The sequence below is a fragment of the Lagopus muta genome, chromosome 21, assembly GCF_023343835.1.
Source record: "Lagopus muta isolate bLagMut1 chromosome 21, bLagMut1 primary, whole genome shotgun sequence".
Classification (NCBI taxonomy): domain Eukaryota; kingdom Metazoa; phylum Chordata; class Aves; order Galliformes; family Phasianidae; genus Lagopus; species Lagopus muta.
Window position 1 is genome coordinate 1,855,524 of NC_064453.1, and position 25,639 is coordinate 1,881,162.

The 25,639-nt window shown below is 41.8% G+C and overlaps 2 protein-coding genes across 2 annotated transcripts in view; both read left to right on the plus strand.

The window, feature by feature from the left end:
- Positions 1 to 15,106, plus strand: part of CFAP74 (cilia and flagella associated protein 74) — a 39,873-nt gene extending 24,767 nt beyond the window's left edge. Inside the window, 18 exon segments of the mRNA XM_048967551.1 lie at positions 449 to 577; positions 3,446 to 3,533; positions 4,359 to 4,532; positions 5,432 to 5,565; positions 6,135 to 6,411; positions 6,850 to 6,957; positions 7,464 to 7,618; positions 8,183 to 8,317; positions 8,722 to 8,831; positions 9,200 to 9,255; positions 9,553 to 9,672; positions 9,977 to 10,129; positions 10,548 to 10,677; positions 11,179 to 11,333; positions 12,276 to 12,414; positions 12,782 to 12,909; positions 13,379 to 13,513; positions 14,624 to 15,106. Of these exon segments, the coding sequence (XP_048823508.1) occupies positions 449 to 577; positions 3,446 to 3,533; positions 4,359 to 4,532; positions 5,432 to 5,565; positions 6,135 to 6,411; positions 6,850 to 6,957; positions 7,464 to 7,618; positions 8,183 to 8,317; positions 8,722 to 8,831; positions 9,200 to 9,255; positions 9,553 to 9,672; positions 9,977 to 10,129; positions 10,548 to 10,677; positions 11,179 to 11,333; positions 12,276 to 12,414; positions 12,782 to 12,909; positions 13,379 to 13,513; positions 14,624 to 14,731 (2,434 nt within the window). The 3' untranslated portion in view covers positions 14,732 to 15,106.
- Positions 15,107 to 17,901: 2,795 nt separating this feature from the next.
- TMEM52 (transmembrane protein 52) lies at positions 17,902 to 23,999 on the plus strand. Its single transcript, XM_048967550.1, has 4 exons — positions 17,902 to 18,225; positions 19,005 to 19,049; positions 20,570 to 20,739; positions 21,016 to 23,999. The coding sequence occupies exons 2-4, from the start codon at positions 19,018 to 19,020 to the stop codon at positions 21,324 to 21,326; spliced, it is 513 nt and encodes a 170-aa protein (XP_048823507.1). The 5' UTR covers positions 17,902 to 18,225; positions 19,005 to 19,017; the 3' UTR covers positions 21,327 to 23,999.
- The last annotated feature ends 1,640 nt before the right edge of the window (positions 24,000 to 25,639 follow it).

Consider the following 25,639-nt stretch of genomic DNA (forward strand, 5'->3'; position numbering starts at 1 on the left):
AGTCAGCACCAGTCAGATGCCTCAAACACTGCACGAGTCATTTCTACTGGTTCAGATAGAGAGGATGTATTTTAGCAGCAAATAATTAGCTGGTATTTCACAATAATTTGGCTTTGACTTTCCACTGACCTGACTTATCACTGCGCTGCACTTTGATAATTATGTTCCAATCAGCTGTGTACATTTGCCTGAAATACAGCTGGGTTTACTTACAGTAATTCCAAAATCTTGTTTTCTATACTTAACTTAAAAGAATGCAAGTGTGTGATTTTGCTGTAGCAGTTTCACTTGCCCTTCATTTTCAAAGGAAGCTTGCAATAGTTATAATTGTAATGTAGAGCAGAGATGCAAGAAGGGGAGGGAGGAACAAACTGCAAGAGAAAATGTTGCCGAGATGGCAGCACCAGTAGCCCTTGATGCCACTTGAGCTCATCTGATCTGTTTGCAGAGCAAAAACTACGCTGCATTTGAAGTTTGAAGTATGCAAAGAATTGAGCAAACACATGAAGCTGCTTCCAAAAACAGGTTACATTCAACCTCAGTCATCCTTCAGTGTGCAGTTGAAGTTTCTGCCCAGGTAACCCAACAGCATTAATATTTTTGCCATTTAAATAACATCAGCAGGAGGCTGTCAGTGCAAAATGTGAGCAAATCAAGTATTTTTTCCTTCCTTCACCTGATGTCTGTAGCAGGCTGGATTTCACACTGCTGGTGTCAGCTCAGTCCTACTCTCCCTTCTCCCTCTTTCAAAGATGCCAGATGCACAAAGAGGAAATTAACTTGGATCGCATACCTACTAGGAAGTGCTTTTCCTGCAGTGACAGCAGCAGTGTCAAAATCCTAGCAGTTGCACTCCTGCTAGACTGCTTCCATTTCTGTGGGGAAGCTATTCTTACACACAAGAGAAGTTCTCTAGGCAGGTGGCTACTTCACGGATCAGTGATTAAATCATTTCTGGACAAGCACTCCTGTCTTGGTAGGTAAGGTAGGAATGGCTGGACTTCCTGTACATATCTTACCCAGGTACATTTTCCCTAAAATGTGAACACAATGATTTTGAATTTCATGTAGGAATTCATACAACATCTTCAGAGATGCTGAAAGCCTTACCCAGCAAGTTTTGTCTTTTCTACTTCACAATATGTCTGTGTACAAACATAATTCAGTCACAGAAACAAAGAATGCCATTTTTTTCATAGTTATATATTTGGATTTTCACTGATGTTCTCAGCATCTCTATAAATCAGACCCAATTCCAAAATGAGAGACTAAGCATTGGCATCAGAGTCCTCAGCAGGTTATTTAGCATTCAAAGAACTAGAAGTATTTACACTTCTTCCAACATATCAAATCCTATCAGGTCGCTGTAACAATAACCACTATCATGACATTCTTCCATTCCTAAATTTCAGATGCTGCAAAGCACTGTTATACTTACTGAGTGGATAGAAGCATAGCTTGGATTTAGAAAATTAATCTGCCTTTTGAAAAATGAGGAAGCTTCAGAAAGGAGATTTGAAGAGATTAAGGCTTTTCTGACACACAAAATAAGTATCTGGCTGTTTCAGTATATAGATCATTTTAAAAGGCCTAACACTGGTGAGTGTGTATGACAGAAGATGAGCTTGCTCCAAGCTGATGTTAAGTACTGAACTAGTGACACATTTCTGTAAATGCCTGCTCATCGACTTAAGCTCAGTTTCCTCAGGAGAAAAAAGAGCTCTATTAAAAGCAACACAAGTAAAAAGAAACACTCATTCAGCGAGGCTAAGTGAGCAGATAAGATGACGGAAGGCTTGGGAAGCTCCCCCAGGTATTCCATGCACACTGAAATGCATGGTCAGATGTTACAGTGCTCACATAACTATCTGGGTGCTAGAAGCAAAGACCTATTTTCTGCTCATTTGAAGGCAAATTCTCTAATCTGCTGACTTTCAGCATTCCCAAATACAGCATCTTCTCCTTTTTTTTTGTATTTGGAAGTAGTCCTGCAGATGCTGGCAGTCTAAATCTGATTGGTCTCTCATGCTTTTCCTTAATGGCTTTAAAGCACGAAGATGCTGTTTTCAGAAAACGGTCCAAAGGATTTCAGTGTCTCTTCCCCAGGGCACAACAGCTACTTTAGAACTGTGTACGTACGGTGACAATTATTGTTTTCCCCCAGGATCATTTTGTAACACGTGAATTCCTTCTGCTATTCTAATGTCCTGTGACAAAGTGGAAGCTGATACTTTATTCCTACTTTATTTTTATCTCTGTGTTCTATTTTTGAACAAGTTAGCAATCACATCTCAGGCTTGCAAAATAAAAGCCAGCAACATCTCAGATCAGTATGATGATCGTGAGTGGGTGCTATTTATTTTTTAACTATCCTTTAATAATACATTAAAAAATGGCAAGCAATTCCAATAGTAGTAGTAGGAATATTATCACTGTGAAGTCCTAAAAACAGGAAGCAACTCGCTCTGGTGCTGTAAGACACCATAAATAGACCAGCAGAGCTAAAAATGTTAGCTTTTGTATTGTCTTGGCTTGACGCTCTGAAATTAAGCTTACGATAGCAAGATGCTGCAGCAACAGAGCACACGCCTATTACTTGTAAATGACTAATCTGGTACATCATCAGACACCATTGGTCTCCAAGTGAGTTTCACCTGATTGATGTCTTGGTGCTGTGTGATCCAACTGGTACTGCCTCACTTTACTGGTAATTAATTAGCATGGACGTCAAAAGGAAACGACTGCCCAGGATGGGTTGATTATGTGCTCTGGCTGCAGCAAAGATGCTGAAGCCTGGTATTGTGTTTAGAAGGTAAACTTGAAATTGTTCAGAGTTGTAAATGACTGTGTTTATAAGAAAGCATAAATGGCTGCAGTTTTCTGTAAATAGCTCCCTTAAACTCCCGTGTGTCCCAAATCCCATCTTTAAATAAATACAAAGAATCTGTCATTAGTAAACACGGTCACTGATTCTAACCTCATTGCTGGACATCCCCGCAATCCATGCACCCCTGCTCAGAGCAGGCTGCCTGGATGTGTGCCATCCTATAGGAAATCTGTGACAACTCTACAACATTTCTCATTTGTGAAATTTTATCCTTTTGGATTAAAGGCAGAATTTCATAGGTCACTGTAATTTCTGGATGGTATTTTCTTCTGCCATTCTCCCTGATACTTGTATATGTAAGGCTTACAATATTTTAGTAAAGCTAACTCCATGGAAGCACTGGAGCTGATGTTTAACCAACTCTGTATGCGAATACTCTGTAACATAAATGTGATGTGAAAAGTAAAAGCTGTAAAGTGTGAACTTTTAGACCTTAAGTAACAGATATGTTTTTTCCTTTGGTTCAGAAACACATCCATCAAAAGTTTATTAATGCCCTTAGCTCGAAAACTGTCACAATATTTTTATGAAGCTGAATGTAACTTTCTTTAATTTCAGGCACTCCCTCCCCGAAGACGCAGGGAGCTGTTTTAATGAAGAGACAGGTGTTCTGGAAGCTCCAGTGATGATACAGATTGCAGATAATGTTAGTTGCTGTGGGTTTTTTTGTCCTGTAGATCTATTATTTTAGCTTATTTCACTCAGTGATACCTAACTGTAGCAGCAATGCTGAGTCATGGCTGGCGGTGATGGAGCACCTGGCAGGGCCAGCCCAGGGGAGCTCAGCTGCATGCAATGCACTGAGTGATTGGAAGGGCTGGAGCCAGGATCCACCCCTTCCCAGCCCTCATTTAAGGGCTGGCAGTGGAGGCCAAGGGATTTTGCTGGAGATCCCTGTGTGCTTGAGGTCTTTGGGAGGTAAGCAGCTTCTTTTCCTTTGTTTCTGTGCCTATGGCTGTTGCAATTGAGCAAGTCCTCATTTACTGCTGTATGAGATTTTGCTGCTCTGCTGTCATTGCTGTGCTTTTCGTCACAGTGCAGTGTTACAACTAACCTTGCTTTACAACTGAAGTCCTATGATAACAGCAAAAGCCACTCTCAGTGATGATATAGATTTCATGATGTTTTTTTCTTGTCAGCATGTTTACAACACAGACAACTTAATCCTTTGTAATTAGTGTTTGCTTATTACCTTCTAGTCTCTTCTGTAACAGAGCTCTTGCATTCCACAGCGCAATTTCTTCATTCTTCTTTCTACTGTTGTAACATATTCTTAGAATCCACGTTTTCTGGAGATGCAGATGTGATTCCATTATAACATACAAAATTTCAGATGACTAAAAAGGTGTTTTTTGGCAATTTTGCTTCCTAACCTTTTGTGGTTTTCTTTTCTGATGATGTTTCTCTTCAATTCTTTCCACACGATGCTGTGGATAGGAGTTTATATCCTTTGCTTTTGGATTTGTTTCAGACTAAACAAATTAATTTTACTGTCCATGCAATTGTTACTACTTCTGACTTGGAAATCAGTCCAGCAGAAATCAATTTTGGGTACTGCACCATCTATGAAGCTGTAAGGACAAATGTCACGCTAACCAACAAGTCCATCTTGCCACATGAGTTTGGATTTGTGAGACTCCCAGAGGTAGGTTGTTATCCTGAACGCACCTCTTCTTGTATTATAATACATCTAATTATTTAGGAATTGTATTTCAATGCAAGAATGAATAAATCAGAACTGGTTTCTGGAAACCAGTGGAAATATTAATCCTGATTAATTCTGAAGGCTGGGGCCACTGGATGATTTTTCTTCTCAATTTTTGAGTAAACAAAAGTTGTTTAAGCTTCACAATAGCATGATGACTGCAATAGGGAACAGCTTGGCATATTGGGGTTGGAGCTAGAAGGAATGTGTCACTTTATTAAATGTTGTCCCTTTCTCTGCTGTTTCAGCAATTAAAATCAAGTAGTTAGAATATTTAAAAGGCTTTTTTAAAATACAGCTGCACTTTCCAGGATGTGTTTCACGATTAAACTGTGATGGGAAGACATTCCTGAATCATTACTAACTCATAAACACAGAGCAATACACATATGTAGATGCTGACCTTGTGTCCTCGTCATCATGGTACCTGCACAACATGAGTATCCCCTCTTCAAGTGCAGAGGGAAGCAGTTGAGGTTTTTATCATGCTTCATTCAGTTGTCCATGAAAAGAATAAATAAGCATCATTGGAAAAAGGTGATTACAATTGATGGTAACAACCTAAGGGAAGAGATTCTGCTGAAATATGAGTTTATGGGTTTAAATTTCTGCTTTTCAAGCTACTATAAGAATAATAAAGCACACATCAGTCAGATCCTAGGCACTGTAACTCAAATGAAAGCTTCTTGATTTGGTTTCCTGACATTTGTGGGTTTAATAACAACATTTGTATCTGACTTTCTGAATTTATTATTATAGTAATTTAATTAAATAAGTAATATAGCTTTATTTGATAACTTATTATCCTAACAATTATTTCTTATCTTGCTACTTTGAAGTTTGTTGAAATTCAGCCCAATGATGGATTTGGAGTTCTTCTTCCTCTTGAAAGTCTGACATTGCACATAATCTTTAAAGCCAACAAGGCAAAAGAGTACAGCTTTGAACTGACCTGCAAGTCAGAGCTTAATAGGTATGTGAAGAAACTGCTTGGGTAACATGTAGTTCAGAAGTCATAATCACACTTAATTTCTACCATTCACGTAAGCCTGTCCAGTAACAAAATCCCCCTCACTATGAAGAGGTGATGCTAGGATAGAGCTGTGAGGCAGGTATGGATTCAGCTGACAAGAGTTGTTCGTTGCCATCAGTTTCATCCTTAGTTTACGTGTCTCATTTGCAAGCTGCTAGCTTCCTTCAGGTGTTAGCCTGCAACGTTTTGCTTGCTTTTTCAGTAGAATTACTGAAGTTTTTCTTAATTATTAGGGCTTTTTTTTTGTTGTTGTCAAAAATGCTTCATGCATTAAGCTATGCTACTAAAATAATGATGACAAAAATATGATTAGACTGGATGTATTTCTTCATAGAGGAAGAATTCAAGTATGGTTCATTAAAAACAGTATTATTTTCCATCTTTATGCAAAATTTCCATTGTAAGCTTGAGAAATTCTTAAATAGGGACTACAAGATCAGTTTCCTATTTTTGGGGCTGATGAAGAGACTATTTTATGCTGAAACAATTTATCATGTGTTTATTTTTAGACAATTCAAGTTGTCATGCAGAGCAGTTGGAGTCCACCCACCTCTTGAATTGTCTCATTCCTTAGTTCAGTTTGCTGCAACAGCTCTAAATGATGTGTCTACAGCAACACTGTATGTGATGAATTCCCATGTGAGTGCCAACCTCTTTACTCATGCAGTCCCAAGAATTGGCAGTGGGGAAGTTGCCCCTGTTGGACCCACTTCATTTGAATTCTACGTGCCAGAAGACTGTCCTGTGACAATCACGCCTTCTGTTGGAACTGTGTTGCCTGGGAAGGTACGTTCATTTTGAATGTCAAGTGTTCAAACACGCCTTTTGATCATCTACATCCCTGCAAGTTCTGTCATTGCAAATGATGTTGAAAACAAATCATTAGCATAGTTGGAAGACTTCACCTGGAATAGTTTTAAATTGGACTTAAGGTTAACCATCAAGTCTAGTTTATGGGAGCTGTCCCCAAGTGTTCTTTCCCCAGTGCTATCACTATGACTTATTTGAGGAAAGTTTAGATACCAAAAGTGATGGCCATGTAATACCAGCCCACTGGGATGCAGTGGACTTCAGAAAAGCTGAAAGTGACCTTAAGTTTGTCTCATTAGGGGAGAAAAAATGTTTTGCTGTCAGATATATGCTCCTATCAAGCTCTGTAGGTATAACACATGTATGAGGGATGAATTCTGCCTATCGTTCTTGTGTATGTTCCCTCTTTCCCAGAAAAGCTTGATTCAAGTGTCCTTCAGACCAACATTGTCAGATCAGCTAATCAGAGAAGAGGCAGCTCTGAGGCTTTGTGAAGCAGCTGCAACAGGGGCAGAAATACAAGTAAGGAATGCTAAGAAGCAGCACGTGCTGTTGGTCTATTACTTCCAGATATTTGTTTCTCTAGATGGTATTTTTATCACAAAATTATTTCCACGTTGAAGTCCAAACTCCTGATTGCTGTAAGACCTGCCTTACAGCACTGCTGTACAGGAGGGCACTGCTGCACTTATTGCTCAGTGAACAGACTGCACATCAATTTTACTTCACTACCACATTTTCATTCTTATAGGGTTTTATTAACAGTTAGCTTATGTCAGCACTGTGGTTTGCTTTGATTATGAGGTCAATAGCTAAAATTGCCCATTTTACCTGAATGTTATTAGAACTGTTTGTAATAACTACTGCATCTGTGATCTGTTACCACAGTTCTGTTACCTTGCTTCATACCCTGCAGGGCGCTGCCTCTCAGGTGATTCTTGGGCCAGGGACTGAATATTTGTAAACGAATGCCTTGATTGCATTGCATGTGATTGGTATTAGTGTGCAAGTTTGCTGTGTGTTTGCAGAAAAGGAAGACAGATGAGAAGAGAGAGGGAAAGAGATTAAGTGTTCCCATTTCCAGACGGCAGTCTTCCAGACAGGTTGTAAGGACTGGGAGTGCTAAATACCTGAGTTCTTCATATAAATCTGAGCAACCAGAATCCAAAGAGATAAAGTCTGAGTAAGTCAGCAAAAGCATCTTCTATTAACTAAACAAATTTTCTTTATAAATCTGCTGAACCTACATGTGGAGAAAAAGCCAAACTGTAGTGAAGAAATAACTTCAGTTCTATTGCAAATGCTGCTTCCAAAATTAGCACTGCTTTTACGCCACGCAGCTGTAACCTCTCATGTGAGGCAAAGAATCCTTTTATATGCACCAGAGAAATAGAAGACTTCAAAGAATCTATCAGAAAGCACGAGCTGTGGCTGCCCTGGTAGATGTGGCTGGGGATACAAGTGTATCATCTTAAGGGGCAACTCCACAGCTGAACCTTGCTGCCAGTGGAAGTGACTGAACTGTGCACCTTTTCTAAACAGGTCTGACTGAGCTGTACAAATTCAGCCCAGCTGGAAGCTGTCCATTCTGGTGTACTGAGTGATTTAGTGTCACTGCTATGCTGTATTTTGAATGTCTAACAAAGAAAATATAAGTGCAAATTGTTCAGTGGGTATCTTTTGATATTTTTTTCCTCTTCCTTTCTCTCTGACTTACTGAGATTATTGTTATTCCTGGCTTTTCTAGCTCAGAGGCTTACATAGCAGCGCAGACATTCCTGACAAGGAATTTCAGAGGAAGGTTTGAAAAATACACCATACCATGCTTTGTTGCAAGTGGAGATATTGATGAGAAGAGAGGCTTGGAAAGTCTAAGCTTCAGGTATTCCCCACACACACGACTTGAAGTGAGATCTTTGCAATTCTTCATATTTCAGAAGGTTTGCAGGGAAGTGGAAGGCAGGTTAATTTATTCCTTTGGTTTATTTTCAGAATTGCTTCATAGGTCAGTGGTAGAAATACATGCTCACAGCCTGCTAGTTGGGTAAGAATCTAACATGCAAGTAGGAAAGCAGCTTAGAGAACAAATGTATGAAAAATGTCATAGCTTGATGTCCTCCATCTTTCTGTGGAGGCAACACACACAAAAATCAGCCACTAAAAATTGTTTTCTTTTGTAATACCAGCTTAATGATACTGTTGTATGAACAGAACAGGAACAGATTTCTGATAATTGCTTTTTGTCTGTATAATTTTAGAACAAATATCCTTTTACTGTCTCCCCAGCCCTTATAACACCTTGTATTTGGAGCTGCATTGTCCAGCTGTAGCACCATCTGTTGTGGTCACTTCAGATAATGGAAGAAACACGGTTGATTTTGGTGATGTGGCAGTAGGTATGAGATCTGAATTAAAACACTGACTTTTTTTCTGTCTTTAATTTCTTCTGGTCGTAGTTTTGCATTTTCTTTTTATTTTTCATAGATTTTTTGAATGTCAGTATAGAAATTAGCCCTGTGAAAGGTATTCAGGTGGAAAATCAGGAGCCTATCTGGACCTGTGAGGCATGAAAAAAGCTAACTTGATACTGAAATGTGGAATCAGGAACTGGGCAATACTATCCAAATTTGAAGCTTTAAATGGACTCTATTTGTTAGCCATGGAAGTGGAATGAATGTTTGACATGGGTAGAAACATGACTGAAATGAATTGTGTTGGGAGTAAGCTTCATCATGCTTTTAAATTTCATTTTCACTCATAACAGGCCAAACAATACTGAAGCAAACTACGTTACAAAATATCTCCCCAGAAAAGCTGGAAGTATCCTTCCAAAAAGGAAAAGCTGTTCATTTCGAGCCTTATCTGTAGGAGCAGTTGAGCGCTCAAGGAGGAGATTCCTCGAGTCTCGCTCTGAAACCTGGTGACACAAGAAGTGCATTACCAAGAATATTTAACCAATTTATCCTTCTTTCCTCTTCATTATTGATCTCTTACATTTGTTTGGAGATGGGTGGTTTACACTTTTTTTTTTTTGTCAGAACAATGCTTACAAGCTGCTCTTCTCTCTTCTCCCAGTGCTTGTTCATAAACTTTTTTCCTTGAGTTGCACTTCTTTAGCTACGATTCTCAGTTCTGAATCCCAGCGGTCCCTTCCTGTTGGTCAGACCAGTTAGGATGCTTGAGCCAGGTGAAATCAGAACCCTTGTCATCTCTTTTTCTCCAAATGAGGACAAATTGGTGAGTAAGGAGATGTGGGGCAAAAGAGGGAGACATGAAGGGCCACATCATATATATATGTTCTGCTGACTAGGCGTGTCTGTATAATAAGAAAACTCTGGCTGTGCACAACCCCTTTCAACATCTGGATCGTTGTGCACTGAATTCAGAAGTTCTGTAGTAACAGCCCCCAGGGGCTGGCGGTGCAGGGCAGGAGGGTTGGGGTGGCTGGAGGGGAGGCTGACCTGGAAGCCAGGCAGTGCTGCTGAGGGTTGTGGGGGTGTTTCCTTCAGCTAACGGGCTGATACAGACATCTGCTTGGCAGTTCTTTGAAATGCTGCACATCCAGACTGTAAAAAACAACTTGCCACTACGGATCACTGGTTATGGGGTGACGCCATCGATGGTTTGCTCTGTGGAAGAAGTACTTGATGTGGGCTATGTCCTAACTGGAGAGAAGGCGACGTCCATGTTCAAGGTAAAGCCCTCAGTACTGAACCAAGGAAGCATATAAACAGTTTCTATAGGTAGGATGAAGAGTTCCATAGTTCCCAGACTGGTGGAACACAAGCTATAGACAAAAGAGCGGAGCTTTAAAGGCATATCTGGCAGAATGAGTTGGGCTGAAGGTAACAGGACTGTGCAGAGAGGATTGTTTTAGCTGGTTCTGTGCTGCCTGCAGGTTCTGCCTATGTAATATATAGGGATGTGCTACCTTCTATAGAAGAGAGAGGGCCTGTTTCAACTCTTCTGTAGATCTAGCCAGTATGTAGAGTGTATACAATACTGTAGTAACACAGCAACATAAATTCAGCCAGTTTACAAAATACAGCTCCTACAGGACTGAGAATCTATTTACTTCATAAAAATGCTGTTGTGTAAATTCATGTTATCAGATACAGAACACTTCCACGCTGACCCTGCAATGCTCCGTTCATCTGGATTCATTTTCATCCACGAGGGAGAAAGATCAGCAGAGGATTCCATCCTTTCTTATGTCCTCTTTGCAAGGAGCAGAGATTGCTGGTAACTTTCACACAGTACCTAATAGCAGCAATGCTTTGTCATGTTAGACTTATACAACTCTGTCAAAACCTGGGGCCTCACATGGCTGAAATTAAAGGCAGTTTTGTCTCCCCTACAGGAGCTGTACTGAATCTGTCAGTGTAGGTAGCTGTAAGTCTATGCAGCCTGAGCAGATATTCAGAAGGAGACACCAGTGTTTGAATCTAAATTAGCCCATAGAGTGTTTTTAAATTAGAGAGTATATTCTGGGATGTCCTTCCCTGTAAGAAAGATGTGGAAGGATATAGGAAGGGTTTGATGATGCCTGTTCAGCTCCACTGGAGATTAATGCATCAAACTGATAAATGGACTTATCTAGAATTTGTAATGCTCTGTTTTGCTGCAGAATCATTTATCAGATTTCATTTTGTTATAACAAAAATGAAATGGGTTTAAAATACATGTAGAACTAAAACTGAACTGTCCTCCTATCTTACACACGTCCTGGTTTTCATTTACCAGGATCAGAGAACTACAACGGTTTAAGCGTGTTCAGTGTCCTTCCTACAGAAGGAGAAATTCTTGCTGGAGAAAGCCAGGACTTTTCTGTTACTTTCAGTCCTGAGCGTGAAGGTCTGTACTACTCTGAGTGTCTCAAGGTTGTGCTCTTTGGCAAGGTAAGGCCACCAAGATTTTATCAGTATGGATCTTAGTAGGGGTTGTAAATAATTGTATCTAGTGGACAGGATTTATAGGCTGAAACACTGCCCTTATCAGATTAACTGATATAAATAGGAAATGGCAGGCTTGGGCCCACCGGCTTTCTCCAGGTTTTAAATATTCAGTTTCTCATTTGTGACAATTGTAACTTCAGTCCTGTGCACAGCATGAGCACAGCGAGGTGATGGGAGCTAGCTTGCTGCCACGCTGCTGAGCACTGCTCCAGCTGGGCTCTCTGCAAGTAGTAGTTAATTGTAGAAGGGAGCAGAGCTATGCAGCACAGTGCAAACTGGCAGGTGCACCAAGTACCAGGAAGCTGCTTCTGCATTCTCTCAGCATGAGGGATGAGGCTTCCATCTGTAGAGCAGCAGTTGATCTTAGATGGAGCCCAAATCAGGACACACAAGCTGGCAGCATGGCAGGTAGCTTTATGCCACGGTCCAAAAGAGGCTAACCAAAAGTTAAGGAAGGGAGACCACTAATGACCATCAGCATGCACTGCAAACTGCGTGGAAATATAGTGACTAAGTACTGTTTCTCTCCTTCCATGTTTTGTATTCCTAGATTATATTTTGGAATTGCAGGTAAAAAGAAAATCAGAATAAAATGAATAAAGGCTGGTTCAAGTTTATTAACTTTAAGCTGAGTTTGGCTTTAGTGTAAATAGTTATTCCAGTCCCTTCTGAGGCACACAGCCCAAGAATGAAAGCTTTAAAACAAAAGTGCTTGAGCAGACAAGACAAGGGGAAGGTACAGAATTCTTGTGCTATTGTCTGGTGCCTCCTGGCACTGCAGGTAAGCAGATGATACTGTTCTTAAGCAACTGAGGCTGTTGTGTGTTCCAGTTACACTGGTGCTTAAGCTGTAACCTGTATCCAAAATATTCTTGTCCAATATAGAAGACTGCCCATGTTCTCCAGCTTAAAGGTGCAGCAAGAGATCATCCCATGTTTGTGGAAGGTGGAATTCCACTAGATGTGCCCATTGAGTCCTTGGCTGTAACATCACCTCTGTCATCAAAGAAAGCACTAAAAGAAGGTAGTGTGCTGCCACTTTGTTTTTTACAGAACAGTGAGCTATAAGCCATAGGCATGTTCCTTGTCTTTTGAGAGAAAGCATGCTAAGGATAAACTTTATCTGAATTCTAATGCAGTTGAATCCTAATGAAGATCATATGTCTTTGCAACTTACCTTGTAAATATCTACTGTAATTTAATACTAATACAGAGAACTAAGCTGTATTGATTTTTTTTTCTGCCACTTCTCTGGCATGCACTAAATTTTTACAAAATTGTTTTATGTGTTTAGCATATACTGGATTTTCCTGATTCTACTGCTATGGAATAGACATGCTTTCAGGGGTTTGAACTTATTCTCAAACTTTACTTGATTCATGTTTCTTTAGAGCTGCAAGAACCAGTGAAGTCCATTCTCCTGCTTCTGGAGCACATGGAGGGAGAGAATGCCCTACTGCCAGCAGCGACAGAACTGAAAGTTGGAGCTATACAGACAGCTCAGTTTGCATCTAAGAAGGTGAAGAAAATGCAGTCTTATATGAGATGCTGTTAAAAATACTGGTAGAGTGCAAGTGGTTACGAGTGCCTTCTGTCAAGAACTTGTTCTCCAAATTAAAAATGACTCTCATATTTTTCTAACAAACTTTACACAAAAACATTGGTGAAAGAAGATAAAAGATGGATTTTCAGGGGTTGATAAGAGGCAGCATTATCATGTTAAATTAGTTTTAATAATTTCCTTCTCTAATTCTGAAATACAACAGTTTGAGCACAGAACTGAATTGCAGTTCTGATCCTCATTTTAGTATTGTTTTATGATTTCTTGTGACAGTGAACAAGATGGCTGTTTTCAGTTTCAAATGGCAGAAGTAGCTTGGCAAACAATAGGGCTCCATGTAGTATCCTGGCAAATTAAGTGAACAAATGGCTATTATGTATAAAGAGATTGAGTTGACTGTGATGGAGGCGTGTTGTGTTTCTTGCAGAATGTGGAGTTCAGTTTTGATAACCTGTCACACCTCCAGAAGAAGGGATTTGCTATTGAACCTGCGAAGGGAAAAGTTGATCGTGGTCATGTAAAACGCATCAGCGTTTGTTGGGTGCCACCTGCTGACTTTGATGTAAGTAACAGTTGCACATGGCTTCTTAAACCGCCAGCACTGCAGCTGTGTTTTCACTGACTTAAAGGATCAATACAAAAGCTGCTTTGACACATTAAGATGCAGGAACAAAAGCCAGTAACTATACGTATGATTTGAAGGCTTTCTATCTCATCTTTGACTTCCATTCATCTGTGTGATGAGAACAAGCATTAGTCACTTGCACTTCATAGGACTTAAATTCTTACAGACCACTGCATTGTACAGTGCCAAAATACTGCTCCTGTTCACCAAAGGATACTGCTTTGTTCGCATCCATGAAGTGACTTTCTTAATGCTCCTTTTCTAAGGAAACCTGCAGTCCTGCTGATAGAGAACTATGTTTCCATGGATCATTCTGCCACAGTTTCACATTTCTTTTAAAGCCTGGGTACCTTTTCTTTTGGTATATTCCTAGAAGTCAGTGGGACCTGTTTCATTTCTGCTTTATGAACTGCTTAATGAACCTTGTTTCCCTGGCATCTCCTGCTTTTTTTGTATTGCAGTCTTAGTACAATTTTAAAACAGCCCTAAGGCTGTAACTGCCCTTTCAAATTAATCTCCTTGGGTACTTGTGGAGACTGAAAGAATCCACTCTGGTAATTTTTGTTGTCAGCAGTGTGTGGGACGGCAGAATGAGTGGCCTAATCCAAAATTAAAGGGATGCTGTCATTGCTTGGAAAGAAGGCAGTAAAGATCCTGGCACGACATACGAGGCTGACATCGTTCCTCTTGGCAACCACTAGTTGTTACACAAGATAGAATGCTAAATCATGGCTAACGGGGTTCACTTCTTTCCTAACCCTCACTGCAGCATGCTCTGTTGCTGCCTTGCCCAGTTGTCATGGGTGCAATGTGGTGACAGCATCTGTAGTGCTCTGTGGATAGAGCACTTAGTCTGCTTTGTTCACTGCAGTATGAACGTTGTGTGAAGACAGGAAGCAATCAACCAAGAGGAAAAAGAGGTGACTTATGGCTATAAGGGGTGCATCTTACACCTGAGCTGAAAAACAGTTTAGAATTTGATTGACTCATCTTTTCAAATCTACAAAAGAAATAGGTTGATTCTGTGTGTGTTTTTCTTCTTTGTAGGCCAGTGCCCCCCTGGTTGAGACAGCCTTCCTGAACTTAAAAGGTGACATAAAGGAATCTTACCGAATCCTCTTTGTGGCAACAGTTATATCTGCTCCCACTGGCTGAGGGCCTGAAGCAATGTGGAAGGTGAACACTTAATGTTTGGGAAATCACTGGATCTCAGTTGGAACCTGGGAAGATTCTGAAACTGTTGCAAACATGTGAGGGGAGGAGGAAAGCGGAAAGGATTAGATTGACCTGGTGATGCTAACGTTGTAGTATAGGGAAGAATAAATGAGAGGCACCAAGTAGATACATGTCTGTTAATTGCAGTGTCTTCCAAAGGCAGGACTTCCCTCAGAAGGAGTATCTTTTACCTCTAAATGGGTGAGTTTCAAACAATGTCTGCTTCAAACTTCATATGCATTTTAATGGCTGAAGTGGTTTTCTTTTTTTGTTTTTCCTACTAAGACCAGAATAAAGCACTTTATTTTAAGCCTCCTCCTGCTAGTTTGGGCAATCATTTCTACAGTACAGTGTGAAATCTTCATGATCAAGAAGAGATGGTGACCATGCTGTCTATTAATTGCTGTCTATGATTAGACACCAGATCATGGCTGCCCAGGAACTTTATTTTCTATATTGTTTTTCATTTGAATTCTGACTAAGAACAGATTCCTGCTGGTTACTGGGGAAGCTGAAGTGCCTCGTAGGCTCCTTTAACTTGGGTCAAGAAGTGGTATCTGGTTCAGGGAAAAGTACAGAACCAGTTCAAGATAGGGAACAAGAGACCATGGAGTCAGCAAAGATCTGGAGCACAGGAATCCCTTAAGTCTTGCATTATCTTTCATGAATCATAGCCTGTGATAAAGCTTCCTGACCACCACTCCAAAACCCTGTGTCACTTGTGTAGTTGTTAAAATTGCTCATTTAGCTTAGCAGTAAGAAAACAGAACTAGACCAGTTGTAAATGTCACTATGGTAAATGCCTCATGTTTGCCCAACTACAAGGAGCTTGACGTGGCACCTCTAGCCTTCATGTAACTTAACTCTTGAAATCTCTTGAAGAAACAAATAATTCTGTTCAACACTTCACCTCCAAAGCAGGTTAGCAAGAATTACTGTACATGGGTGTTAAAATTGCCAGGAACTGCTACACATATAACATCAAAACAGAAATGTAAGTTCACAAGACTTCAGTAGGGATGGGGCCCACACTGTGAGGAAGATACGAAAATGTGTTGTCAGAAATACACTGAGTTTTCTAGAAGCTTGTTTTCTCTTTCTCTAACTGTACTCCTGAACATCATGCTTTTACACTGAGTGTTGCAACTGTGGATTGCTCTTGGATTGCCAGATGTGAACTCTTGAACTTTCAGAAAAGTTTGGATCTAAATGTAGATATACTTCTTGGTTCTAATCCAGCTGTAGTTTAATAGAATTTAAAAGAATGCCATTTACATCTATTTTATATTCCTTAAAAGCTACGTTAAGATAGAAAGTGAGAGAGTAAGTGTGTGTCATGGGTATGTGTTCTCTTATCCAGTGACTTCAGAGATTGCTCCACACTTATGAATGTGGTGCTTTTTCTAAATGAGCTGCAGTCCCATGACCCTGGTTGGTCCTGTAGGAAAATATTTCAGTCAACAGCACGTGACATCTCTGATAGAGCAAAGCCAGTGACTGCTAGCTGGAGGGAAAGCTGCTCAACTCGGTACTTCCATGCTATCAGGTCTGCTGTTGCTCTTTATTGCTTCTTACAAAAGAAACTTCTGCCTGCAGGAGTCCAGATGTATTTCCTCCTGTTTCAGTAAAATCTCAGGGGAAAAAAAACCAACCTGTATTTTGTCATGCTATAAGTACTGTCAGAGCTCTCAATAAGATGTTCTTCTTTTAGTTTTCTTCCCCTTTGTTCTCCAGTTGAAATCTTTCACAACCCAGTTAGCTTCCCTGCTTTATAGGTCTAGTTGTAGTTATCTTTTTTTTTTGTTGCTTACCCAGGCTTATGATCACCCTCGTTCTGATCATCTGCATAGTGGCTAGTTGTCCTGATTTCAGATGGGGCAGTTGGTTTTCTTCAGTGTCTGGTATGATGCTGTGTTTTGGCTTCTAAAGAAACAGTGTTGATAACACACTGATGATTCAGTTGCTGCTGAGTGGCGCTGCACAGAGCCAAAGACACTTCAGTTTTTCAGCATCCTGTTCTGTCCTGCCCACGAGGTGCCAGGGGCGCAAGGAGTTGGGAGGGGCCGGAACCAGGGCAGCTGACCTCATCTGGCCTAAGGGATATTGCATGCCATATGACAGCATGCAAAAAACTATAAAACTGAGGGAAACAGGCTGGGGGTCAGCTGCTCCTTGGGCATCACTTGGTGAGTAATGAGCAACTGTGTTGTGCTTCACTTGATTTGTAAATATGTATAGATGTTGTTATTGTTGCTGTTACTCCTCTCTTTCTTTTCTTAGTATATACTCTTCATCTCAACTTACAAGTTCTGCCTTTTTTTTCCCCAATTCTCTCCTGCATCCCACTGGGAGAGGTGAGGAAGGAGAAAAAGGCTGAGCAGTGCTCAGCTGCTGCCTGGTTTATGCCCCAGCACTCACATTACACTTTTCTGCCATGCAACTGACCTCTGCTGTACCACTGCTTCCACGGCAACTTTAAGTCACCTTCAGCTCTGATGCAGAAATACTTCTTCCTTCATATGGGTGCAGTTGTCTCCTGATGCATGTTTTCTTCCTTCCTGATGATGGTGAAACAAGCAAGGGGAGCTTCTTAATGCTCTGAGTATGTGTGATCCACCTAAAATAAAATGGCTAGGGTAGGAAGGGACCTCAAGGATTATGAATCTCCAACCCCCTGCCACACGCAGGGCCACCAATCCCCACATTTCACACCAGCCTAGGCTGCCCAGGGCCCCATCCAACCTGGTCTTGAACACCTCCAGGGATGGACAGGGCATCCACAGCTTCTGTGGGCAGCTATTCCAGCACCTCACCACTCTCATAGCAAAGAATTTATTCAACCTAAATCTTCCCTCCCTCAACTTCAAACCGTTTCCTCTTCTCCTGCAGTTATCAACCCTTTCGAAGAGTCTCCAGCCGGGCTCCTTTTGTATCACGTTCCCAACTTCACGGCTTTCCTTGTGCACGGCCATCCCGAATCACAGCCCCGCGGCGGCTGCAAGAGCCGCTCCGGCATCCCGGGAACCCCGGAGCGCGTAAGAAGAGCCCAGAGGGGCCCTTCTGGGGGAGCCCCGCAGGAAATCACGGCGCTGCGGGGGCCCGGCTGGCTCGGCCCCGCCTCGGCTCCTCCCCGCGGCGGGCGGCTCGCAGCGGTACGGAGCCGGGCGGCGGTGCGGGACGGAGTGCCGAGGGGCCGCTCGTACGCAGCGCTGCGCGGGGCGGGGCGGCTCCATTGGGGCGATCCGTGCGTTGTTCCCCCCGCAGCGCAGCGGCCTGGGCGCGGAGCAGCTCGTCCTTGGGCAGCGCCGCGGCGCTCGGCCCGCCACCTGCTGCGGGACACGGCGGCTGTCCGTCTGGTTTCCTGATCCCTTTTTCCCCCCCCTTTCGTAGGCACTGCTTTGCTCTTCTGGGGATAGCAAGAAGGACTCTGACCAGTGAGTAATCGAAATTTTTCAAATGTCCGTTTCCCAGTCTGTTCCCTTTCTGATCGAGTGACAGTACCGGGGCAGAAGGAAGATTTACTCGCGGCCGTGCGCTGCTGCCCGGTTTGTCTCCCGGCTCCGGGCCGTGACTTGGCTGCCCTTGCTGCACGCACGGAGCTGCACAGCGCTCTTCTTCCTAAGGACTCGGAAGTGTCAGCTGCTGGGAGTCAGCCGGCAGGCTCCTCTCCGGGGCCAAAAGCACCGCTCTGCATCAAATCCATTCCAAGTCTCCACTTGGAGTACTGCCGCGTCTGAAATGTGTTACAGCTGATCTGCTTCTTATCTTGTGTTTTTTTTTTTGTACTGCGAGTAGATCTGAGTAAGATATTCCTGGTTGTACTGCAACTATGAAAAAGCAATTTAAAAATAAGCGGGGGAAGTGGGAAGTTGTCTCAGGCTGGGATTGTCAGACAGCTGCTTCATGGAGGGTAACGTGAAAGAACTATTTTGTAGTGCCTTGGGAACCCAGAGTGTGTAGCTGTCTCTCCATGAAAGCACTTGTTCATCCAGAGCCCCACTTTTACAGTGGGGTTTGCGTGTTCTTAGCTGGAGTAACGCTGCGGCTATGAAGAGCAGTCCTCTGAAATGAGATCTGGCGGATTTTTGTTCCGTATTCCTATTAATTGCTTCCCTTGTCACACCTCAGAAATCACATGAAATTGATTCCCTGCCATGTACTGGCCATTTGAGTGTGGATTTTAAAATCAGTGAATTATCACCTTTCTTCACAGATGCCCTCAGAACATGTCTAATTGGACAAGTCTGTGGTATGTCTGGTAAGTTTATTATTAATCTTACTCAGTAAATCGACACACAGTGAGCAGGAATTGCAGTAAGGTAAAGGGAACGCTCCTCTCAGTCGGGATGGGTGGAAAGGACTGCTCAGGGAAAGCTGCCAGGGGAATGCATGGCAGATGGGATGGCAGAGGAGATAAGGTGTCAGGCAGAGCACAGCATTCATCTGGGGGTCTGTCATCTTTCCATTCCGAGTACAGCAGAGTTCAGCTGTAGACCTTGTTTGTTCTTCCTAAATAAACAACTTGGGACACAATGGCAGCTGCACAGAACGGACTTGTTAGGACTTGGCACTGCCTCAAGTGCAGTCCTCAGTGCTCTCCCTTTTATGGGACAAGAGGCTGTGAGCTTATGGTGTTGATTTTTCATTCTGATCTCAAGCTGAATGAAAGAATAATAGTAAGTGAGAAGCAAAGGTCTTGCCACAAGTGTTTGTCTCTTTCCTAAAACATGCGCTCTATGTATCCTAATGTTATTTTTGCAGCTTGTATTCTGTCACATAACACAGTAATTTTGATAGTAACAGATTGAATTGATTAGTTTTAATCATCATTCAGTGTGAGCTAATTTGCTATTCTTTGCTTTCTTAGAACATGCTGATACAGGACTGTTTAAAAATACATATGGTTGCATAAAATATTTTAAGGCTTCTGTAATTAGGCAGAGTTAAAATTGTGAAAGCTAATGAGCTTGTGCTGGGATACCTCTCCTGAGGCGATTTCAGCCTTCCTCCAGGGGTAGCAGTCTGTGAAGGCATGACTGTCACTGCACACCAGCATGCAGCGCTGGTAGTGCGAGGCAATACCCACTGGCTAGAGATGAGGTCACACTCCTTGCACTGCAGGAATGTTTCATTGCAAAGTTCCAGCAGGCAGTGTGTACTTCTCACACACAGGAGAGCCAAGACCTGTAGGCCACCTGCACTGTATTCAGAGGGTCTGTGTGTTTCTTCTGTCTACCTCCATTCCTGACTGTAATAAGAGAAAGAGAGGTTTTATTCCAGACTTGTAGGTACTCATTCTTAGCACCAGAAGATGCAGAGTGCAGCACTTCCTCAAAATTTCTATCTTGTACAAAAGTCAGTGTTCCTTCATTTCAGTTCAGAGTTTTCCTTTCTCTGCAAAAACCGTCCTCCAGGTCCATTTTAAGTGTGCCTCCAGTCATATTACTTTGTTGCACCATATCTAGAAACAATTATTGCATTTTCAAGGCAAAGTGGTTTTGCAAGGTTATACTTGCATTTCCTTTCCACTTTCATTGCAAATGAGCTGAATATACAACCCAAGACCGTTAACGTTACAGAATCTGTAAGCCAGAAAGGATGGTACCAGTAGTCAGAGTGCTTCCAGTTCTGATTGTGATTCAGCTTTGTAATTCTGCATCCCGGACCATTAAGAGGAGGTTTGACCTGTCTTTCACCCATTTACTGTGCAGTTATAGCTGGCTCTGGAAGAAATAAAACATAACTGATAACATTACGGTGTTCTCCACCCTCTCTAAGGTTAATCTTGCTGACTGTGTTCATGCTCCTGCTCTGTGGGATCACAGCAAGCTGCAAGAAGTTCTGCTGCCGGAAGAAGAGGCCTCCAGTTCAGCCCTTCCCTCGGCATCCCTATGATCTGACTGTTGTTGCTATTGACAGCGACAGCACCGCTCACAGCACCATCACCTGTAGGTATCCTCTGGGTTACACCTACTCTGTCAGGAGCTTTACAACAGCAGCTGATGGCAATATGTGCAGAATTTGCTCTTCTGACAGTGTTGTGTTTTTGGTTTTTTTGAGAATGTATAGATTCCATCATGGATAATTCTATAGTGCTAGCTTTTAGTAGTGTGCATTTATTCTGCAAGCAAAAGGCAAACTATAATTTCTTGGAGAAAAATGGGATTCGCCCTTTATCTATCAGGGTTCCATGCAATTGCTGATCTTTTTTCTTTTCTTCACAGCATATAGCTCATTCCAGTACCCTCCGAGTGCCCCTATCCCTTCAATATTTGTGGGTATGGATAGGAGCCCTGTATCCCCTCCAGCTTACAGTCCCTACGCAATGGATTTGCCGCCTTCTTATGATGAAGCCGTCCAAATGGGTAAACAACACATTGAAGTAGCACTGGTCAGCCAGAAACTCAGTGACATCCCAGGACAGGTGATGTCAGGAGGGCAGAATCCCATCCAGAATTCACCTGACATAATCAACAGAGATCAAGCAACACAGCCAAATTCAGAAGATGAAACACAAGAACAGCCTCAGCTCTAGCTCATTTTGGATGGGGAGCAAAGAAATGGAAGGACTATGAAAGTTAAAGAGGACATGAAGAATTTGGTCTTGTAAGACAAAGTTATGATGGAAAGATGGTTATCCTAACAGATTGTGATAAAGGGCAGCAGTTTAAGAGTGCCTATAAAGGTGGGACATGGATGCTTCTTCATCTCCTGTTTAAGAAAAAATAACTCCCTGTGCCCAGCAGACGACCACGGGGATGTTGCCATCATGGAAACAGTCAGATGGTACAAAAAGCAAGTTGCTGCTCCTGAACAGAGCTTTCCCAAACTGGAGTTGAAAGTAGAATCCTATAAACTCACACTAGAGAGTCAGTGATACTCTGTCTCTCTACAGTTTCTTTCATTTTGAGAACTTTAACTCAGTTAGCTCAGCAAACTGCCGGGGTGCTAAATTTGTCACTACATAATGACATGTGTTCTTTAAACTGAAGAATGACTGCAAACAAGGACAGGAAAGTGTTTGGAGGAAAACGCATTACTTTATGTTTCACAGCTACAGACAAGGAGTGGAACAGATAAGAGAGATTATTTTTGTTGGACATAAGACTTGAAGGGTCTGGTTTTGAGTCGTTTTTTTCTTTAAATCTATTGTCAAGATGAGCTGGCTTGCGTGTGGGATCTTTTTGCTACTTCTTTCTGCCACTTGAACTACAAATTAGTCCCAGGGAGATTTCCATACTTGGTTGAGTATTAGTAATGTGTTTCAATATTCATGTTCTTTGCTGATGAGCACAGTGGGTTTGAAATACAGCAGGAATTGGAAATATCAATTGTTTTAGATGCAGAAAATATATAATAATTTCAGAAGAACATGACACTACCATCATGAGAACTCATGTGACGTCTCACCTGGTGGATTATCAGTGTGAGCTTGACAAGCAGTTAACTACATAGTAGTTTTCCCTTATTTTTAAAGGCTGAAGTAAACAAGGAGATAACACACATGGCATCAGTTTAAGGTTTATGGAAAAACTGTGATACCTAATCAGTTGTAACTGACCACAAAGAGCTAATTATATTGCCTGAAAATATCAGCATCAAGTTCATAATTATTTTCTGCAGTGTGAATCTCTCCCAAGTACATTTCTTCCCATCTTGGTAACATTTGCTTGCACTAAACAGGAAAATCCTGGGGAATTTCAAAGCAGTCTTGCAAACATGAGATACCTCTTGTCACCCTTTCATGTGTACAAATCAAGATTTAACAGTGGCCTACACAGGCATTTCTTTATGCCACCACATTACGTTTGTATCTGTCTTTCTGGTTGTACCACAGAGGAGGGCTAATTCCTCTTCTGAGTCATTATGTGCACACTAACAAACATGTTTTGAAAGCTTGATGTAAGAAATGTAGCATGGTGTCTATGTTAATTATAGCTATGAGGAAACCCAGGACACACTAAAGACTCAGCAGACATGAAATTAGAGAGAGAGACTAGGAGGGAAATGTCAAAACCAAAAATCTTGTATGTAAAACAATAAATGTAATTAATTTTTAACAGAGATTACATTTCTATCTCATAAAGATCTTTAGCAAATTTTGCCTAGCTTGCGGTTAGCCAACATGTTATCCCTTTATTTCTTGTGTTCTGTACTGTCTGTCACGATAGTAAATATATGTATGGATTACTCTAACTTCCCATTTTTTGTTTCTCAGCACAGCGATCAGTGGGCTAAAACACTGAACTCTCTACTGCTAGAGAGACAAGGCAGAGCACTCTTGTTAGTAGACAGGAATATAAAATGGGGTGAATGAAAAAACGGTGACTGACACAAGAGGGCAGTCCTTCGCTTTTCAGTGAATTGCGTTGTGTGATCGCTGGGAACTGCTCAGCGGTAGCACCAAGAGGCAAGGTTCCGAGCCTGGGCTCCGACCAGCTCTGCAGAGAGAGGCTACTTTGCAGTGCAAGGATTGAGTTTGCTAGAGGAAAAAAAGGGGAATAAAATCACAAGGGTTTGAGTTCCTTCCCCTGCATGTTTTCGCTTTTACAATGCTTCTGTCATGTGAGCTCTCAGAAATTCCTGACAGACTACCTACCACTGCAAGGAGACCCATTCCCTTTGCTCATATTTGCTGCTAGGCACAGTATCAAAACACCAGATACCCATGGAGGGTACTGTAAGGCTCTTGCCTTACAATGTGGTTCATTAATTCAAAATAAATTATTTCCTTGACCCAATCAACACACAGGAACACAGGATTTTCTTTAAACATTTAGTATTTAAAGATTAAAAGCAGCTCAGTCTGCTCCTCACGTTTTCAGTAGTGATGTCTGAGCCCTTGATCTGACTTCTGACCGCTGATAACCAAAGCTCCCCCCACCCCTGTCTGCAAGGAGGCAGATTATTCCCCTGACAACTGCGTGTTATTTGCAGCTCCACTTAACCCATTTCATTTGCTCAATAGAACTGCATGAAATATATCTCTCCAGATATAAAGATCATAAATAAAGGCAAAGCAGAGAAAGATGATTTCTTGTTAATGGCTATAAAAATAGGTTTGAGAGAGATTCTATTCAACCTGCATTTTTGCGATGCACCTGTAAAAGGATAGCAAGATTTCTTAGCCTTAATGAGAGGTAAGTTAAAATGAACTTAGCTTTGATTAATGTTTTAAAACTCACTAATTAAATCTGAGAGTTTAGAATTGAGATTACTGTTCCTTGTTTCTACCACTGCTTTCCATACAAATTTCCATTTTAACCTTTTCTTTGTGCTCTTTCTAGCTCTGCTTATCTCTCTGTGTGAGATCTGACTTCATGATCCTACAAAACTCTGTTGATGGTTGATGCCACTTAGTGAGGTTCAAACAGGATACCTTCAAAAGCTCCCAACCCACATAGGCGTGGTGTTCTTTGTTTCTACCCTATTGAGGTTGTAAAGGGGATCCAATGGATAGGATGTTCTTTAATTGTTCTTATGTATGTTGACAGGGTTCCTGGTTTTGTCAGTGAAAGCACTTCTTGCTTCTATAATTGCATTCTACACGACTTGAAAAAAATAAAACTCAGCTGCAGAAAAAGAGCCCAGCTTACATTTGGTTTTGTTACTCTTAACCACGTGTCTAACCACATGTCCTTTCTCACTTGTTTCCAAACAGCCTTGATATGTCTCAACGTCTGGCTCTCTGAGAGCCATTAAAGAGAAACTAGAAGGGGGTGCATGGGAATTAATTCAATGACAATTAATGTCTATGTACATAAAGCTTATAGCCAGTTCTTAAAAGTATTCTGAAGCTTTAAAACAAGACATTATAAAGGATACTGTTTACTAGTGCTGCAGCAATGCTGAAGGTTTCCATTCCCAGCCAAGGGAATCGACCTGCAGCTGCCTGTGTGTGTGCTATTGTGACGTGTTTAGAAGCCTGCAGGGTGACCTCCACAAAGCTACTTCCTCTCTCCTGTCTCTTTTTCTTCACCTTTCCTGTTGATCTGTTTAAAGCATGTATCCTTTGGAATGGGAAATCCTCCCCACAGTGCCTACCACAGTGGAAATGTGGTCACAGAGGGTCCCACAAGCTCAGCTGGATGGAGGACCTAAGAATTCTGATTTGTCAGTCTAGCATTTACACCATTACTAGATCTGCTAAACTCTGATTACATCCACAGAAGCTTTGTGACATCTCTAAGGGAAAAGCTCCTCTCCGTAATTAACTGAAGTGCACATCTATTGTGAATTGAATCTGGTGCTCATCTGGCACTGTTCAACATGTAATTCTTCTCCCATTTGTCCATAATAATTGCTTTGGCAGCTATTTTCTGTTATTTGCTGGCTGTGTGCAAGAGCTCATGATGGGGAGATGCACTGCTGGAGCAAGGCAGTGCTTACATCACTGGCAGCAGCTTGCAGTCTTGTTTCTCCTCTCACACACACATGCGCTCACCATGAGCCCTTGTGCTCAGAAAGAAAATTCAGGCTTGCAAGTAAATTGCCTCAATAATTTATAGGCTTTATAGCCCAGAGCAAATTATACCTTGGCTCTGTGCTGAAATTCAGGCTGCAAATCCCTTTATAGCCAAGCTCGTTAACAATATAAGTAAAGTGGTACATCTATGGTGGCTCTTATGATCAATGCATTAGAATCTTCAGAGAGTATTAAGTGGTAAACCAGCAGCATCCAGAGCAAAGCATCAATAGGATTGGATGCAGTACGACTCAGAAAAGCCATTTCTTTTTCTGCCTTGCACTTGCCTTTGTCTGTCTTGCTGCCCCCCGAATACCATTTGTTCACCATGCAGCATGTGCTATGCTCCCAGTCAATAAAACAGATCTTGCTGTCCTGATGGC